Source organism: Nycticebus coucang, chromosome 3 (genome assembly GCF_027406575.1).
Source record: "Nycticebus coucang isolate mNycCou1 chromosome 3, mNycCou1.pri, whole genome shotgun sequence".
NCBI classification, from domain to species: Eukaryota; Metazoa; Chordata; class Mammalia; order Primates; family Lorisidae; genus Nycticebus; species Nycticebus coucang.
Genome location: NC_069782.1, coordinates 94,313,948 through 94,332,711, shown reverse-complemented (window position 1 = coordinate 94,332,711; position 18,764 = coordinate 94,313,948). Strand labels below are relative to the sequence as shown.

The 18,764-nt window shown below is 42.1% G+C and overlaps 4 protein-coding genes across 11 annotated transcripts in view; 1 reads left to right on the top strand and 3 right to left on the bottom strand.

Moving 5' to 3' along the window:
* FAM149B1 (family with sequence similarity 149 member B1) overlaps window positions 1-2,823 on the top strand; it is a 79,754-nt gene extending 76,931 nt beyond the window's left edge. For 4 of the 6 annotated variants that reach the window (XM_053586142.1, XM_053586147.1, XM_053586144.1 and 1 more), the window contains 2 exons: window positions 346-424; window positions 2,701-2,823. In XM_053586142.1, the coding sequence (XP_053442117.1) occupies window positions 346-424; window positions 2,701-2,774 (153 nt within the window). In that variant the 3' untranslated portion in view covers window positions 2,775-2,823. The remainder of the gene's footprint in view (window positions 1-345; window positions 425-2,700) is intronic. The other 2 variants (XM_053586146.1, XM_053586143.1) reach the window with 1 other exon arrangement.
* DNAJC9 (DnaJ heat shock protein family (Hsp40) member C9) lies at window positions 524-11,268 on the bottom strand. 3 transcript variants are annotated; one of them, XM_053586169.1, is made up of 6 exons: window positions 9,040-11,268; window positions 8,739-8,879; window positions 8,145-8,399; window positions 5,793-5,879; window positions 5,330-5,448; window positions 524-4,195 (listed from the first exon to the last, which is right to left on the bottom strand). In XM_053586169.1, coding segments are annotated over exons 1-6 (783 nt in total). In that variant the 5' UTR covers window positions 9,220-11,268; the 3' UTR covers window positions 524-4,194. The 3 variants fall into 3 exon arrangements, with proteins under 3 accessions (XP_053442144.1, XP_053442143.1, XP_053442145.1); XM_053586168.1 differs by having other exon boundaries at window positions 524-5,448; XM_053586170.1 differs by lacking the exon at window positions 8,739-8,879.
* A 134-nt stretch (window positions 11,269-11,402) lies between these two features.
* Window positions 11,403-13,303, bottom strand: MRPS16 (mitochondrial ribosomal protein S16). The gene is made up of 3 exons (XM_053586172.1): window positions 13,102-13,303; window positions 12,399-12,659; window positions 11,403-11,684 (listed from the first exon to the last, which is right to left on the bottom strand). Exons 1-3 carry the CDS (start codon window positions 13,112-13,114, stop codon window positions 11,512-11,514), a joined length of 447 nt encoding a protein of 148 aa, XP_053442147.1. The 5' UTR covers window positions 13,115-13,303; the 3' UTR covers window positions 11,403-11,511.
* A 1,783-nt stretch (window positions 13,304-15,086) lies between these two features.
* Window positions 15,087-18,764, bottom strand: part of CFAP70 (cilia and flagella associated protein 70) — a 116,977-nt gene continuing 113,299 nt past the window's right edge. The window contains exons 27-28 of the mRNA XM_053586138.1: window positions 17,133-17,180; window positions 15,087-15,374 (exon numbers count right to left, since the gene is read on the bottom strand). Of these exons, the coding sequence (XP_053442113.1) occupies window positions 15,294-15,374; window positions 17,133-17,180 (129 nt within the window). The 3' untranslated portion in view covers window positions 15,087-15,293. The remainder of the gene's footprint in view (window positions 15,375-17,132; window positions 17,181-18,764) is intronic.

Here is an 18,764-nt window from a genome sequence, read left to right as displayed (position 1 = left end):
ATGAATTAACAAATGTCAGGATCTGGCTTGGGATTTTCCACTTGGGAGTCAACACAGCAGTTGACTTTTCTCTCAGGTTGCTGGACTCAGCTTTTTATATTGCCATCAATTTCAAAGTTTCCTCTGTGAACTTTGTAAAGCACAGTAGAATCTAAGTTGACCACCCAAGGGACTGTAACAAACTGGTCGGCATAGGGAGGTGGTCAACATAACTAGGCCTACTATACTGACACATGTGCATTCTATGAAACTTCAGTCAACTTGAGTTGGTCAACTATGGAGGTGCTACTGTGTTATGCTTTGGGAGAGGTTGCATTATGAAGTGTGTCTTCTCTTTTCTTTTAGCTGGATACACAGCATCATCGTTCATATGCAGCTGAGTATCCTCATCAGGCCCGACCTGGTAGGGAATCTACAGGTACAGGTGGGTCTATGGCCCTCACTTTACCACTGTGTGGAATATATTAAGACACTACCTTTGTCTTGTTTTTAACCCCCCTACATTTATTTTCCCTTCTTCAGATTTCTTTTTTTTCTCTTAAGTCTCAAGCTGTTGCCCTTGAGTGCTGTGGCATCACATCTCACAGCAACCTCAAACTCTTGGGCTTAAGTGATTCTCTTGCCTCAGCCTTCCAAGTAGCTGGGACTACAGGCACCCACAACGCCTGGCTATTTTTTGGTTGTAGTTGTCACTGTTTGGCAGGCCGGGGCTGGGTTGAACCCACTAGCTCTAGTGTATGTGGCTGGTGCCCTAGCTGCTAAGCTACAGGTGCTGAGCCTATTTTTAATTTTTTAGAATCTTACTTTGTCTCCCTTGGTAGGATGCCACAGCATCACAGCAACCTCAAACAATTGGGTTCAAATAGTTCTCTTGCCTCAGCGTCCCAAGTAGCTGACTATAGGTGCCCACCACAATGCCCAGGTATTTTTTTTAGAGATAGGGTCTTGCTCTTGCCTCAGGCTGGTCTCAGACTCACGAGCTCAAGCAATTCACCTGCCTTGACCTCCAGTGCTAGGATTATAGGCATGACTACACCCGGCCATAAGAAAAATTCTTAGGGTGGCGCCTGTGGCTCAAGGAGTAGGGCGGCAGCCCCATATGCCGGAGATGGCGGTTTCAAACCCAGCCCAGGCCAAAAACTGCAAAAAAAAAAAAATTCTTAAATGTCAGGATATGCTATCCCATTAACTCCCCCACCCCCCGCAATAACTCTTTTTATCTGTAAATTACACTCTGTAGATATATTAACAAAGGAATGATGGAAGAATATTTAGGGATGTCTTAATTCTTTCTACGACAGTATTCTCCCACCATCATTTACCTACATTATTTTGTAGGTAAATTTTTAAGTACTGGGTAGCTAAAACATTTCCTGATAATGGTAAAATTAAGTCATCAAATACAGAAAAAATGCATCTGCTGCTGGAATGTTTCCTGTTAATGGTAGGATTAATCACCAAAATACAGAAAAAACTAATCTGCCTCAAGCCATCTATATAGTTCCAGTGATTTCTCAGTTCAGTTCCTAGTAGCATTGGTTGGTAGTCTTTAAATGCTTCCATAAGCTCTGCTTTTGAAATAGTCCTCATAAGGAAGCATTGCTGCCTCTGAGTTACAATTTCAGCCACACTGACAGCCAGGTATAACTAACATTTAGTTGAAATACGTTATTCCTTTCTTAGCCTTTTTAAAACCAAATTTAGACAGGGTTTCCTTCTGTCACCTAGGCTAGTTTTGAGTGGTGGTCATGGCTCTCTGTAGCCTCAAACTTCTAGGTTCAAGTGATCCTACCGCCTTAGCTTCCCAAGTAACTGGGACTACACATTCAGCTAATTTTTCTATTTTTTTTGAGAAATGAAGCCTATGTTCCCCAGGCTGGTTCTGAACTACTATCCTCAAGCACAGTCCTCCCTCCTCATCCTCCCCAAGTGATAGGATTACAGGTGTAAGCCACCACACCCAGCCGTTAGTTCTTTTTAATTTGTAGGTTCTACAAAACCAGGTTACTGCTTTCATATCTTAAGAATGTCAGATTTTTTTTAGCTGGGCGTTGTAGTACAACCGCCTGTAGTCCAGCTACTCAGGAGGCTGAGGCAAGAGAATCGCTTAAGCTCAAGAGTTTGAAGTTGCTGTGAGCTACAATGCCATAGTACTCTACCAAGGGCGACATAGTGAGACTGTCTTAAAAAAAAAAAATAAATAAAAATAAAAAGCCTTAGCGCCCATGGCTCAAGTGGCTAAGGTGCCAGCCACATACACCTGAGCTGGTGGGCTCAAATCCAGCCTGAGCCCACCAAACAATGACAGGGGCAACCAAAAAATAGCCGGGCATTGTGGCAGGTGCCTGTAGTCCCAGCTACTTGGAAGGCAGAGGCAAGAGAATCGCTTGAGCCCAGGAGTTGGAGGTTGCTGTGAGCTGTGATGCCACTGCACTCTACCCAGGGTGACAGCTTGAGGGTCTGTCTCAAAAAAAAAAAAAAAAAATATATATATATATATATAAGATTTTTATTTTATAGCATAAAATATATAGAAATATTTTCTATTACCTTGACAAATATATACTGCACTACTTAGTCCCAGTCTCCAAATTTAAAGTCTGATAAGTGGAACAAAAAAGCCCTGAGATATGAACTTGGTGGTTACCAAATCTAGACTGTCTACTAATATCACTTTATGATGTCATCTGTGTCTGACAGGTCCTCAGTTACATGGGTCTACAAAATCTCAAAGCAGAGGTCGACCAGTCTCTAGAACCAGACAGGGACCATAGGGTAATGAGAAGAACCTATTTAGGCTGAAGGGAACATGAGGGAAGATCTCACAAATCAGTGTTGTCATGGAGTGATGCAGAACTTGTATGCGAGATCAACTTGAAACCATCTTCAGCAAGAGTTACTATGGTAAAATCGACTGTGAAAAACACAAGAGAGTATCTGCCAGAGATTACATTGGGTATATTTCTAGCTCTGATTACTGTCTTCTTTCAGCATAAGTTAACCCATTCTACTGGACAGTGAAGTTTGTACCCAAAGATGTAACAATGAGTAATACCCAAATCACTGCTCATGTTGTCTGTTAACAATGATCACTTCTCAATTACTGTAAGTTTCTATGAGATTAGACATGCATGAAAAGCAGCAAATGATTATTTGATAACAATATTATGGGCTTTAGAATACTTCAGCTTGTATTAATTTCTGGAAAGTTGTACTCAATATTAAGTTATTTTTAAGAGATGGTGTTGTCAAAAATCTTACTCATCAGATATCATTCCACAGCTTTCTCTTTAGATGTCCAACACTATCAGCAGGTTAAAGTGTAAGGGGTGAGCAAAGACATAAATGTTAAGGACTGGTGTTAAGTAACTTATGTAATAAATCATATGGTGTATTTTTTTTTTTCAGATAGGACAGCTCAAACTTACAATGCCTGCTTTATATCACGTTATTCTTATTTTCTCTACAAAGTAACTTACTGGTCTTATTTTTTCCAAATATTAAACTCACCTTGCCAGATTTTCTCCTATAGCTCTAAGAAAGCCAATTAAAAAATAATTTGTAGGGCCTATTACTGTGCCACCAAGGTATAATTCCTTAAAAATATATGAAACTGTCAGTCCAAAACAAATATATCCTAAGGGCAGCACAATTAGAGGTTGAGCGTTCTGAACTAGAGGTTTACCACAGGCCTTCTCTGGAGGGCACTCATAAATGCAGCAATGGTTTTAACTATGGTTTAAATTTATTTTATTTAAATTTCACTGAATACTAATCTAAATTATAATAGTTTTAGATCTAATTGTTAATTTTCAGAGTGGATAAATTCAAATGATCATAAATTGGGGTAACTTTTTATCATACCAAGATGTTCTAATGCTATATGAAGACAGATGCTTCAAACTCCAATTAAATCATATTTTTAATACAATTAAAGAGTATTTTTTAACCTGCTTGTAATCAAACTGAAAATGTGTCATATGTTTACCTTAAATTATGATACATAAAGCTCAATAAGCAAGAGGTTTTATACATATGGTATATTGAATATAATAGCCTACAAATTAGAGATTTTAAGTTGAATAGTCCCTAAAAAAATTTCACATATTCTGGGCGGCGCCTGTGGCTCAAAGGAGTAGGGTGCTGGCCCCATATGCCGGAGGTGGTGGGTTCAAACCCAGTCCCGGCCAAAACTGCAAAAAAAAAAAAAAAAAAAAAGCTTAAAAAAATTTTTTTTTCACATATTCTAATGAACACATACCAACCTGACTAAGTACAGGTGAAACTATCTATATTGTTCTCATAAACCAAACCATAAGTGTACGTACTGTAACAAATAATTGGATCAGTATGGCTTGTCTTTCAAAATTAAAGTCAGAAGGGGGCCTGTAAGAAGCTGTGTAGCCTAATTCCCTCCTCCTCTGTGTGTATTTAGTAAAGTTATTGCAAATTTTTTCCTTTACAAAAAAAATTGGACATATTTAATGTAAACAATCTGGATCTCACTCATAAATGAGAAAAATTCAGGCAAGCTCAGTGACCTAAGGACATTCAGCAGTAGAGGGGCAAAACTAGAACACATCTCTTTATGCTACTTAAACTGGGCTATTCTAACACTGAGTAGGACTATTTTTTCCCTCTTCTGTATCCTAAAGAACACATCTTTTTCTAGATCATATTTTAGACAAGATCGGGCACATTCAGGATGATATGGCCATAGACATGATTCACATATTAAATGACTACTGGGATCATTTAGAAAGCCCCATACTTAATCACTTTTTACTCATTTAATCATATACAAGTCCTACAAAAATGCTTGAAGTAATCTGAACACCTGTTTTTCCTATACTTGAAGAGTACAGAACCTGACTGAATAAAACAATCTATTCAGGATCATGAAGACCAAATGTAAATTGGCAATTATTTAAAGATGGCTGTTCAGTGTTACGGAAGTGTCCTACTAAGCAAAATTTCAATTCCACAAAATATGTACATCACAAAAAACAGTATGGAGAGAGAGACACACACACACACCCCACCTTCTAGATAGAGCTTCATGTACAGACAATCCAAAGAAGCAAGTGCTGTTAGGAATTATACTGCCCTCCCGACCATAACCAACAAATTCTTTCACATGAGATTTCACACAGTATCAGGTGATTTCCAGGAAATAATAAAATCAGGTTCAGACACTCTTCTTGGTTTAGTCAATCTGAATAATTTAGGCTGGAAAAACACCTCTCAAGGATTGGGTTGACTTTTGCCTGCACCTTGCCTACAATGGCACCAAATTAGTACCTAAGATCTTTGACAAGAAAAATTCCATTATTTCTTTTCTTTCTTGAGAGATGTTTTTTTCCCTCCTCCTTTGGAAGGTTTGCAGTACTTTGCTTCCATCTGAGCCAGAAAATTGTCCATTTCTTTTTGCCGATCCTTTTGTCTGCTCTGTTTGAGAAATTAAAACACAAGTTTTCAAAACATAATGCCATCCATAGGGACAAAGTGCTCAGTTTGGTTGCCAGGAACTGGGAGAAGGGGAGAATAGAAAATGATTACTGATTGGTATGGGGTTTCTTTTTGGAGTGATGAAAATGTTCTAGAGTTAGTGTTGATGGTTGTACAACTTTGTGACTATTAAAAACCACTGAATTGTACACTTTGAAAGGAAAGATGGTATGTGAGTTACATCTTAAAAGAACAAAATACCTATATGACCACACATACTAAAGAAAGTATTAGCAACAGAAATCACAACTTGAAACGAAGTAGTGACAACCTGCCAAGTTTACCTGAATGACTGCTTTCAAGTTATCCACTCCTTCATCAAGCCCCAACTCCTTCCTGGTTATTTCTGCTTCTCTAGCTTCTTCCTGAGCCTGAAACAGAGACTCACATGAGACCCCCGTGGCAACCAGGAAATGCTTAAAATATACCATTCCCCAATTTGAGGATTATATGAACAAACTGAATACAATTACACAATTACATCTACATCAAAGGGCAACATTCCTATAAGCAAGCAGTAGATACTGTTTCCAAGAAACATTTCTATTTTACCATTTCTACCTGCTAGAGATAGAAGTGTCTTGGCGTTCATAAACCACATGGTGATAGAAAGAAAAATATGCTAGGAGAGCTAGAAAAGGTCACCTAACCAAGGATGGCCTCCAAAGTGAAGCCAGCATACTGACACTTCAGATTCCTCTTCTGGAAACTGAATTTACTACATGGGACTGATGGCAGCCTTGTGAGTAACCTTGGCTCAAAATTTCTCCTGAGTAGTCAGAAGAAACAACAGTAACAAATTCAGTTTTAACTTTTCTTCACCTGATTTCAAAGCCACTGTCATTTGCTGAACTTTCCTAAGGCATTGTTTCCAAACCCTGAGAACACCTTAAGGCAACAACTATAAGAGGGTCCTGGCCCCTTGCAAATTGTCAAAGCAGCAATGAATGCAATTAAAATTGAGAACGATGATACATTAGGATCTCTTTATCTCAATAAAAAGACACAGTTTCCTCCTATTCAAATTGTCTCTCTAAATTGAGAATCCCTTCTGAAGTTTGCCAGTCTCTCAAAGCTATACCATTTCACCCTCTAACTTGGGAAGTTTCCCAAGCTAACAGCCTGTGGTTGAATCCAGCTGTGTTCAATTTCACCTGAGAAAATGATTAACAACTTAATAAACTGTCAATTTGAGTTAAACAGATGTAGCCCATGAACCAAAATGATGATTTTGTATGCATTCCACTTCTCCCCTCAGCTCAAAAGAAGTGGAATGCCCTTTTATCTAAGCAAAACAAGCCCTTTAAAGTTTCACCAAAACCAAAAGGCCAATTAACTCTGTGTGTGCCCTATTTATCTGAAACCTACAGACCTTGCCCCACTCCACAGTTCAGCCACATAAAATTAAGGCACCTCAAATACCCACCGAAAATCTGAAACCTTAAACCAGGTGTCCTCAAACTTTTTAAACGGGCCAATTCACTGTCCCTCAGACTGTTGGAGGGCCGGACTATAGTTTAAAAAAAAAAAAACTGTGAACAAATTCCTATGTGCACTACACATATTTTGAAGTAAAAAAACAAAATAGGAACAAATACAATCACACCGCCTCATGTGGCCCGCAGGCTGCAGTTTGAGGACCCCTGCCTTAAACTGTCTACTCTCCCTGTTCTCGGTATGAAAGCCAAGTTGAGGTAATGGTTATTCTGGTACAAGTGGAAGGGAACTTTCCCAAAAGCCCAGAGACACTAATGTTTATTACTACCTTGGATACACTCGTTCCCCAAACTGTCCTAAGGACCTTTCCTCTTGCCATCACTCCCACCCTTCCCCACTCCCCCAGTTTAATATAGGTGTAAAGTACATACAGAACATAATCCTCAATTCAGAACAATCAAGTAAGCCTTCCTCAAAGTGTAGTCAGATACCTTCACCAAAATTAGCTAAAATGTTTAAAAATATATATTTTTTCAGGATCCAACCCAATAATCAATCTCTGGGCAAAGGCCCAAGAATCTGCATTTTTAACAAGATAGTCTCTAATGTCCTTACCCACTCCATCCCTCAACTGAGTGACACTCCATTACTTTATGTCTTAAGTGCCTCAGTAAACCTACAAGAATTGGCCCATATGAAAAATATTTCAGGCTCAGCGCCCGCAGTGCAGTGTTTAGGGCACGGGCCACACACACGGAGGCAGGCAGGTTTGAACCAGGTGAGGGCCTGCTAAACAACAATGGCAACTGCAACAAAAAATAGCTGGGCGTTGTAGCGGGCACCTATAGTCCCAGCTAGTTGGGAGGCTGAGGCAAGAGAATCACTTAAACCCAAGAGTTTGAGGTTGCTGTGAGCTGTGAGGCCATGGCACTCTACCCAAGGCAACAGCCTGAGACTCTGTCTCAAAAAGGAAGAAAAGGAAAATATTTCAGTGTTACTTTAGATATTTAAACAATATTGTATCTTTCGATAAAATCATCTTGTGCACAACATATTAGGAAAAAAGGTTTCTCATTTTACTAGATGAAAGACAGAGATTAAATTAACCCTAGTCTTCATTTCAATACTTTTGTGTATACCTCCATTATAATAAATACCCATAAATGATCTTTGGAAGCATTTAAGATATAAAATCTTACCCTCCTTTTCCTTGCATTAATCTTTTGTTTCGATTCTCTGACAAAGGCATTATAGGATGGGACCTCTCCAGTGTCAATAGCTTGCTGAATAATATTCCTTATCCTGGGTTCCTCTGTGTACTGCACACAAAGCACAGACTCCATGATCTGATCCATGTCACCTTTGAAATCCAGATAGGCCTGTTTAATATCAGCCAACTCTTCTTCAGAACCTTTGTATGTCTTTTCGAAAGCTTGAATGTCCTCTAAAGAGATCTGATAATAAGGGAGATGTATTTTGAGAATTTTATTTTAAGTAAAAGGTAAAGTACACTATGAAAACTAAAGGTTTAGATGTTGAAATGTTTCTCTCCACGTACAACAGCTGCCCGAGTCAAAACTGTTGTAAGGAACCAAATTTTCTATGCCTAAGCTATTCAGAGTTCTCTCTGGTCCAACCTTCAAAACTGCTAAGCCAGGGACCAGGGAAGGAAAATTTAAGAAGTTTCCAAGAATGGGAAGAGACTAACGCAAAATGCAAAGCTCAGAGGCATTCAATAACCATTTGCTGAATGAATAATAGGAAGCCACAAAGAAACCTCCAGGGTTTCCTACCTTTTTAAAGAGTAACCTCCAATAGGCCTCCCAATCTCGGTCTTGAGTGAGCATAGCCGAGTCCTCATCCACTGTTCCCTGTTCATCGTACACTGCTCTCTGTTCCTTATCACTTAAAACAGAATAGACTTTTCCCAGGATCTGAGGGAAGAGCATTCAGAAGTCACCCCCGCACCTCCCACGGAAAGCGCGCCGCGAGAATAAAGGTTAGAAAGCGCAAAGCCGAGGTCAGAGGACTCGCCGGGTGGGGCTAGAAGGTAGACCCGAAGGCCGTTCCGCCTTGAGACAGGGACCCCTTTACCTGGAAGCGGTGGGTGGCGTCCTCCTTGTTGGCCTCGCCCACCCGGTCTGGGTGCACCTGCAAGGACACTTTGTGGTAGCCGCGTCGGACCTCGCTGTCCGACGCCTCGCGCCGCACGCCTAGCACCCGGTAAAGGTCGGCTGTGCCGAACACTTCCTGGCACAGCTCCAGCAGCCCCATGCTAGGCTCCCGGGACCTCCGCGAAAACAGCCGGTCACCCACTTAACGCTATGGAGCTCCAAGAGCTTTTCTTCCCGCTCAAAACGCCCAGGGCGTCGCGTCACAAGCGGCGCGGGTGAGGCGGGGCCACGCTGCGTAGCCGCGCTTTACGGCGGCCGCAAAGAAGGCGCGGCCAGGCTAACGCCCGTAGGGGTAAATCCGACTTGAAGAGGGCTCCTGGGCAGCCCTGCTCCCCTCGCTCTGGAAATCTGCCTCTTTCCCGCAGCGTCCCGGGATAAAAAGCTTTACTCAGTCATATATGGGACGCCCTCGTATTAGGCACTCATAAATTACCGGCCTTTAAAAAAAAACAAGTAGAAAACGGCCAAACATTAGCATTCAGCTATTTCACATGGTTCAACCTAACAAATTTGTTTTCCCAAAGATAACCCGAAAAGGAACATATAGAGCTGTAGGTCCAGTTTACTTTGATCCCTCCAGGAAAAAGCCTACGTTGAAAAAAAGCACAAAACACCAATCTTCTAAAAAACTGTTAGGACTTACGGATTTGACGTTTATTACAGAAATCAACCTCATGCATCTTCCTGCTCCTGAGTCACCTTACCCACTGGTGAAGGGTGTATGACCCAAACCTCATCTTAATAAAAACAAGCTGCTGATGCAGAGGCTCTCTATTAACACTCTGTAAAGTTCATAGCTAGGTTTGAGCAGGGTGTACCGGAGGTGGTTAACAGCATAGCCTGGAGCAATCATACAAGACAAATTGAGAAACTTCAGCCTGATGATACAAAGCAAGACTAAGGCTGGAGAAAACCTTGGAAATCAGGGAGAGGATAATGTTTACACACATCATAAACAAAGGACAGACCACTATACAAAGTGAATACCTGGATTGGCAGAAATTCAGTGGCTGATAGCAACACCATACCTTGCTTGGTATTTACACATCAATTCCCATCACTGATCTTCATTTTTCAAAATCACTCTGCTCTGCCAGTAGTTTCTGCAAAGCCTCAAACTCCACAGTGTATTCATGTCTTTTGAACCTCCCAGCTTTTTCCAAGATCAAACGTCGCCAATTCAAAGTATTCCCCTGGCTTCAAAGTATCCTCAAAGCCAAGTGGAGGCTAGCCAGCAACAACCATGGGAGAGACTTAATGACTGTAGATTTGAGATGGCTAGTAATTGTTCCCAGAACATAAAATCTGGAGAATAGGGCGGCGCCTGTGGCTCAAGGAGTAGGGCCCCGGTCCCATATGCCGGAGGTGGCGGGTTCAAACCCAGCCCCGACCAAAAACCACAAAAAAAAAAAAAAAATCTGGAGAATAAAAATAAATTGGTGACTGATATAACCTCCATAAATTTCCTGTATCTTAGTCTCACGCCAGAATTTGAAGTCTTCATGATCCAGAATGTGCGCTAAAACCATGTAAATCATGGTTATAGTTGTAAAATCCTGCAGTTCTAGTGAACAATGTGACATTTTATTCTGGCACAACCAATTATTTCTATTACCAACCTCATGATAACTAAATATGATTCTATCACTGACTTTCTAATTGGGCTCTTGAAAAGGCCCCAATCTTTGCTCATTTCCCCTCCAACTTCAACACAGTATTTTGGTAAGGGCTTTCCACGTAGGCATATTGGCTTCTCAATCTATAAAATGGACACAATCCTACTTTCCTTCATGAGACCTTATAATCCTCACAACGACTATGCATGTAAAAGGTTTAGGATATACAGGTACTTTACAACATTAGCTTTCTTCCAGTTTTGCATTCTTAAAAGAGAGGTTATTACAACCCAAAAGCAATTTTCATAACCGATCTACCTTTGGAAATTTTAAAGTATATGTTAGCAAGGCAATATAAATCTTCCAATTACGAAATCAATAACCAAGGTTAACTGTTCTTGCATTTATGGACTGACCATGAATGATAAAACATTTGAATGTGCCATGATCACTTTGGCTGAGAGCTTTGAAGCAGGACATCTTGGAAGGCAGGAGATTGTAAAGTTAAGAGATCCAGGGCCCAACCCCCAAATCCAATCCTCCCATAGCCACTTTCTTTTCCAAGACAAAGCCTGAAAAAGCTAATCAGTACCTAGACCCAGCTCTATGTCAGCCAAGAACAAACCTCTCACTGGGCCCTGCTCAGGCCACATCAGAAGAGCCTGGGTGACTCAAAGAACTCCATTTATTAACCTCAAAACAGAACAATTTTAAGATCTCTGCACAAGTATTTTAGGAGAACCTTGACCCCGTTCCCACTGCTATGCTCATTGACGTCAGCTTGCTTCTTGTGCTGAAGCCTCTGTGTCTGTTTTCTGAGATGCTTCTGTTGCTGAAGCCTCTGTATCTGTTTTCTGAGAAGCTAAGAGTACTTCACGTGCCCGTTTCCTTCGCAGTCTCTCAGCATTTGTGATAATCATAGGATGCAAAGGGAAAAAGCCAGAAAGACCTAAAAGCAAAAGATTTTCATTTATTAAACACAATACAGCCACTTACCCTGGGAACTCTTACTTACAGAACAGAGGTCTGAGACCTGACCCAGAGTATGGAGGTAAAACCATGATCTTCACTTATCACACTCTGTACTACTGCCTATTCTTCCTCCAATTTACTGCATCAACCACGGATGATATCTACTTCCTAACACTATACTCCTTGCTTAAAAAAAAGTTAAACTGAGCCGGGTGTGGTGGCTGACGCCTGTAGTCCTAGCACTCTGGGAGGCCAAGGCAGGTGGATAGCTTGAGCTCATGGGTTTGAAACCAGCCTGAGGAAAAGAGCAAGACCCCCGTCTCTACTAAAAATAGAAAAACTGAGGCAAGAGGATCACTTGAGCCCAACAGTCAGAGGTTGCTGTGACGTGACGGCACTCTACCCAGGGCGACAGCTTGAGACTGTCTCAAAAAAAAAAAATAAATAAAGTTAAAATGACAGATCACAATCAACACACTATTCCCATTTTTAGCATAAAACCCTAGACATCCAAACAGTCTCACAAAGGAGTCCACTAAAGGACTCCAGATTCAAAATGACAGAACACAACTTCAGCTCTCATTCAAGGCCTGAGCAGCCTAGAAGGAAAATGAAAATCATTTTTCATTCTCAAGATTCTGGGGCTGATTTCAATTTAAAATCCCCTCAAGTAAGACCAGAGCTGAGTTACCCAGAAGCTTTTCCACAGACTTAGAGAGGTGGGCTCCACAGCCAATCCAATGCCGGATCCTCTCCAGGTTGAGGGCAACGAGTTTTTCTCCATGGACGTTAGGCAGTGGATCATAGGAACCCAACTGCTCTACAAAACGGCCATCCCTGGGACACTTGTTGTGAGCAGCCACAATGCGGTAGAAGGGCCGGTTGGTGCAGCCACCCAGGGCAAGGCGGATGGTTAAGTGGCCCCCGTGGTAGGCCTTGCAGAACAGGGTAGCTGTAGAGAAATAGCTGGTTAGTGAACAAGAAATGAGGTCACAAAATGGGTAAAATGAAGTAGAGAGAACAACTCCCTTTTTCCACGGAAATATTTCCAATCTATTCTTGTCAATCTGTCTTAGATAGCACCTTCTCGTGAAACCCCTCTTAACCACTCCGGGCAGAAATGACCTCCTCGACCCCGAACCCACTCCGCTTAGCCCTGCCCTTTACGAGCTGTGACCTTCTGTCGTAGTATTAGTTGCCTCATCTGTAACATGAGATGAGAATTTCAGCGAGGACTAAGTGGGAAAAAAGCTGAGAGAGATCAAAGCACGGCAGTGTGGCCGTTTCGGGCTCAGGCTGCCTCCAGCACGCCTGGGGAGAGCGGCTCCTCCGGGTCCGAACCCCCAAGTCCCCACAAACGCCAAGGAAGGTCTGGCCGGGTCCCGATGACTTACTGAGGTGAACCATGGTGAGGCCGGCGTGCGGCTCCTCGGAACGTCCCGCTGCCTGCACGGACCAGCCCGCGGCCGCAGCAAGGTTAGGGCACCCCGCTCCCAACCCGGCCGGTCAACACATAACGTTGCGAGACTCGGCCGCCGGCTACCCCAGCCCCCCAAAATCCCCGGTTCCCGAAGTGTGAGGGACACTCGCCCCGCCTCTTCCGCTTCCGCTCCCCGTAGGGCAACACCGGAACCACTAACGTACCTTAAACTGCCGCGAAAGGGGTGAGTTTCGGTGGGTGTCCTGCGTGGTGGCTGCGCGATCCCTCGCGGGGCTGAGTTCTGCTGGAGTGAGGCGTGGTAGCGGAAGGCAAGGCGCGTCAAGAGAAGTGATGAATACTCTACAAATCCATCCATCCTGCAGACGTTTACTGAGCACCCATTAGGGCCGAGGCGCTGTCCCTGCCCAGACTGGCTCTCACAGTTTGGAGGGAACAGGGTGAGGTTAGACCAGAAAAAACTAGGGCGGTCTATACACAGTGCGGGGGGAGCTGAGAAGGCATTTTTCCTCAGGAAGACTTCAAAAAGGAGGTAGAGTTAGGGCTGAGACAGAAGGATTACGAGGATAAATGTGTAGAGTTTATCCTTCTCTATTAAGTGATTTGCCTCTCGCCTTCCCACCTGTTTTCCCAAGAAGTATACGTACTTTAAAAAATAAAGGAGGGAAAACTTTATTCCTGCTTTTGCCGTGCTGTGATCCAGGAGAGAAGGGGTAAAATATGATGTTGTATCTAGACCTGGACTGTGGCCTCAGGGGTGACACGTTTCACATCTATTATAGGCTAGTGATACCCTGGTGGACCCCTTGTGGTAAACACACGTGAAGAGACCAGAGGTCAGAGGGAGTCAATACTTAACCTCTTTGTTCAGCATTTTTGTTCCCTGTTGTTACAAAGCGCCTGGCCACAGCCAGAATGCTCTTTGCGCTGATACAGTGCCCAAGCTTAGCATTCTTCCTCTAGGCCCACCTTTGGAAATGATGCCTTAATTCCCAAGTTTCAGTTAAGTGTACATGACAGGGATCTTAGCAGCTGACTTCCAGGAGTGGTCTGATAATCTTTCATCAGAAACCATGATAATGACCCCAATGTATATAGTAGCTATACTCTATATATCATTGGGGTTTTCTTTTGTTGTTTTTAGACAGAGTGTCACTTTGTCTCCCTCGCTAGAGTGTGGTCATATCACAGCTCACAGCAACCTCAAACTCGGGTTTAAGTGATTGTCATGCCTCAGCCTCCCATGTAGCTGGGACTACAAGACCCCACCACACGCTGGGTTATTTTTTTGTTGCGGTTGTCATTGTTTACCTGGCCCTGGCCAGGTTCAAACCGGTGGGCTTCAGTGTATGTGGCTGGCGCCATAACCACTGTGCTACAGGTGCCGAGCCTATCATTGTTAATATATATAAAATCACACAACTACAGAGGGTGCAAAAAAATGTATACACAATTTTTTTTTTTTGAGACAGAGCCTCAAGCTGTCACCCTGGGTAGAGTGCATTGGCATCACAGCTCACAGCAACCTCCAACTCCTGGGCTCAAGCAATTCTCCTGCCTCCGCCTCCCAAGTAGCTGGGACTACAGGCACCTGCCACAATGCCTGGCTATTTTTTGGTTGCAGCTGTCACTGTTTTTTGGCGGGTGGGCTGGATTTGAACCTGCCAGCTCAGGTGTATGCGGCTGGCGCCTTAGCCGCTTGAGCCACAGGCGCCAAGCCATGTATACACAATTTAAGAAAAGAAAAAACGGGTGGCGCCTGTGGCTCAGCGGGTAGGGCGCCGGTCCCATATGCCGGAGGTGGCGGGTTCAAACCCAGCCCCGGCCAAAAAAAAAAAAAAAAAAAAAAAAAGAAAAAACAGTAGTAAAATTGTAATACTCAATATACAGTAAATCTAACTCAGTATACATTAACTCCAGAACCACACCAATGAATTTTCGGTCTCTTATTTCCATTTTTTATTGTAATCTACTTTATGGTCAACCAGGAAAACATGTAATAAAATAGCCAATGGAAATAAGTGAATGGGTTTCTGTTTATGGTGAAGATTTTTTTGTTCTCCAGCTCCAGGCTTCAAATGGTGAAACTTCCTCTGGGAAGGAAAGCAGCTCAGGGTCCCACACAGAAATTCTTTAGTTGGAAGGTTGTCAAAAAGATGGATTTCCAAAGCCAACAGTTTCCTGTACCGTGTGGATCTCTGCAAGCAGAGCCTCATTTTTCAATTTCAGCTACATGAGATAGGGAGAAAGGGAAGGACACGTCATACCTGACTTATGTATGTGGCTTTGAAGACCCCTCATTTGTGGGGCCACAGCTAAAGAACACAGTTCCTTGGAATGGTGGTGGTTCTTCCTATATTCTCTTTATTTCATGAAAAATCCCCCCCAAAATTGGTTACATGAATATATTTCCTTTGTGAGAATTCATCAAGCAATGTGAACACTCATGATTTCTACATTTCTTAATAAAATAACTTTATGAAAGTTTTTTTTTAAGTATTCATATTACTAACTACATCCCTGGGCTAGTGTGTATAGTATTCTCATTTGGCAAGTGACAGCAAGTAATCAGAGACACAGGAATCATAGGCTTATATTAGATCTGAATTTATTTTTAAAATCTAGATGTGTAGTAGAAACAAAGAGTAGCCTTGAATACCCATTTTCTCTTACTAACAAAATCTTGATTTCTTTTCAGGGCAGCAACACAATCAGTTAAAAAACTACATTTTGCTGCTTCCCTTGCAGCTAGAAATAGTCATATGACCAACTGTAGTCCAATGAAATGTTAAACTAAAGTCATTGGGTGAGACTCTAAAGAGAAGTGAGTGCCTTTGTCTCTTATGCCTGGGCACAGAGTTGAAATAAAAAAAAAAAAAAAAAGAAGAAGAATAAGTGAAATAGCTGTAACGTGGCCCTTTTTCCTTTTTTTCTCTGAAACATGGATTTGGTAGGTGGAGGTACTCAAGCTATTTTTCAACTGTGAGGGATGGAAACTGCATGCTACAATTGATGGAGCAAAAAGATAGATATTGGGTCCCTCATGACCTTGTGGAGTTCTGGTACCACCCTGGACCTTTCTTTAGAAGAGAAAAAAAAATTAAGTCACTGTCTTTCCAGTCAAATTACTTGCAATTCATAACTAATAGAATAAACCAGAGATTGTTCTTGAGCCAAATGCTGCCTACCACCTGTTTTTGTAAGTAAAGTTGTATTGGAACATCACCATTCACTTATATGTCATTTCTGCCTGCTTTTAGTGTAGAGTTTAGTATTGCTAACAAAGACTTTGGCCTACAAACCCTAAACAATTTCCTATTTTGCCTTTAAAGAAAAATATAGCTAACCCCTGGACTAAACCAGCCCCTGCATCTTACACATGAGGAAAATGAAACCCAGAAAGGTTAACGCACTACGTTTTGTTGTTGTTTTTGAGATAGAGTCTCACTCTTGTCACCCTGGGTAGAGTACCATGGCATCATAGTTCAGAGCAACCTCAAACTCTTGGGCTTAGGCAATCCTCTTGCCTCAGCCTCCTGAGTAGCTGGTACTTACAGGCACCCACCACAATGCCTAGCTAGGTTTTTTTCTGCTTTTAGTAGAGACGGGTCTTGCTCCTTCTCAGGCTGTCTTGAACTATTCAGGTGATTCACCTGCCTTAACTTCCTGAAGTGCTAGGATTACAGGTGTGAGATACCATGCTCGGCCCAACACAGTAAGCTGATAGCAAAATTAGAACCAAAATTCAGATCAACTGATTCTTAAAACCATAGCTTCTCTAAAGGTTGGAAGCAAGATCACCCATGGTAATAGGTTATTGTTTCAAACCCAGAAACTCCATAATAATGGCAAAGATGGCATGAAAATCCTGAAGAAAAATATTCACATCATGAAATGTTCTGAAGTCCTGAATTAAGTCAGTACCGTCCTCCCACTTCCCCAAACTCAGTGTGGTGCACACAAATGATAGCAGCATCTGTGTCATACCTTTATTGTATACTTGTAGGCCTGCTCAGCTTCCAGTTGCCGTCCCGCCTGAAAAAAAGTGCAGCAGCTGGTGATAAAGACAAGTCACAAACATGATAGAAAAACTACCTTACTTCAACTATTTCTCCCTAAGCTAAGGATTCTATACCTTTCCAGTTAAGAACTTCCGAATTCAAAGGGAAAGCTAGAAAATGAAAGGTGATAGAACCATTTTTAAAAATTCCTCCTTTGTTTGAGAGGGCTTACAGACAGCTTGGTCTCTCATTGTTTTCTGATAGCATCTTGAGTCATTTGTTCCTTTTAAAGGATTGAAGTCATTCTGTTAAGAACAGTTAACACTTACATAGTTCTTACTAGGCGATTTACATTGTTTTCATTGATGACATTGTTTTAAGTGCTTTACATTTGTTCATTCTTTTTTTTTTTTTTTTTAATTTGGCCTGGGCTGGGTTTGAACCCGCCACCTCCGGCATATGGGACCGGCGCCCTACCCGCTGAGCCAAGGCACCGCCCACATTTGTTCATTCTTAATCCTCAAGACCTAGGTGATAACTACTATTATTTATCATTCCCAGTTTACAGAGAGAGAAATCTAGGCACAAAGAGGATAAATAACTTGCCAGGGTTATGAAGCTAATAATTGGTGGAGCCGGCTTTAAAACAATGCAATTTGACTCCAGCACCCAAGTTTTTATCTACAACTCTTTATCCTATCCCTATGCACTAGAAAAAGTAGATCTTGGTCTTACTTCCACATAGATCTAAATAGGAGATGAGGACATTAACTATTCCTCCCAACTGATAATTATTCTTTATTTGAAACACTCAGGGGTTAAAAGAGATAATATGAATCCACTATTAAATTCACAAATTTGTTATATAATAAATTACTCAGAGTATGCACTCAGAGTATTCACTTGGAAAAACTTAAATACATAAATATAAGAGCCAGAGAATATGTGGGCAGGAAGGAAATTTAGAGAATATCCAGTCCAATTTTCTGATCAGTTCTAGTCCATGTGAAATGGGAACTTGTGACCTTCGGATTTTAAGATCATTCTTTATTTATTTTTTGAGACAGAGTCTCAAAGTGCCCTGGGTAGAGTGCCATGGCATCACAGCTCACAGCAACCTCCAATTCTTGGGTTTAAGCGATTCTCTTTTTTTATTTTTTTTGAGACAGAGCCTCAAGCTGTCACCCTGTGTAGAGCTCACAGCAACCTCCAACTTCTGGGCTTAAGCAATTCTCTTGCCTCAGCCTCCCAAGTAGTTGGGACTACAGGCGCCCGCCACAACGCCCAGCTATTTTTTTTGTTGTAGTTGTCATTGTTGTTTGGCAGGCCCGGGCTGGATTCGAACCCACCAGCTCTGGTATATGCGGCTGGCACCTTAGCCACTTGAGCTACAGGTGCCGAGCCTTAAGCGATTCTCTTGCCTCAGCCTCCCGAGTAGCTGGGATTACAGGTGCCCACCACAATGCCCGGCTATTTTTTGGTTGTAGTTGTCATTACTGTTTGGTGGGCTTGAGCTGCATTTGAACCCACCAGCTCCTATGTATGTGACTGGCACCTTAGCCACTTGAGCTACAGGCGCCAAGCCAGATCATTCTTTTTTAAGCACCAAAGGCAACAA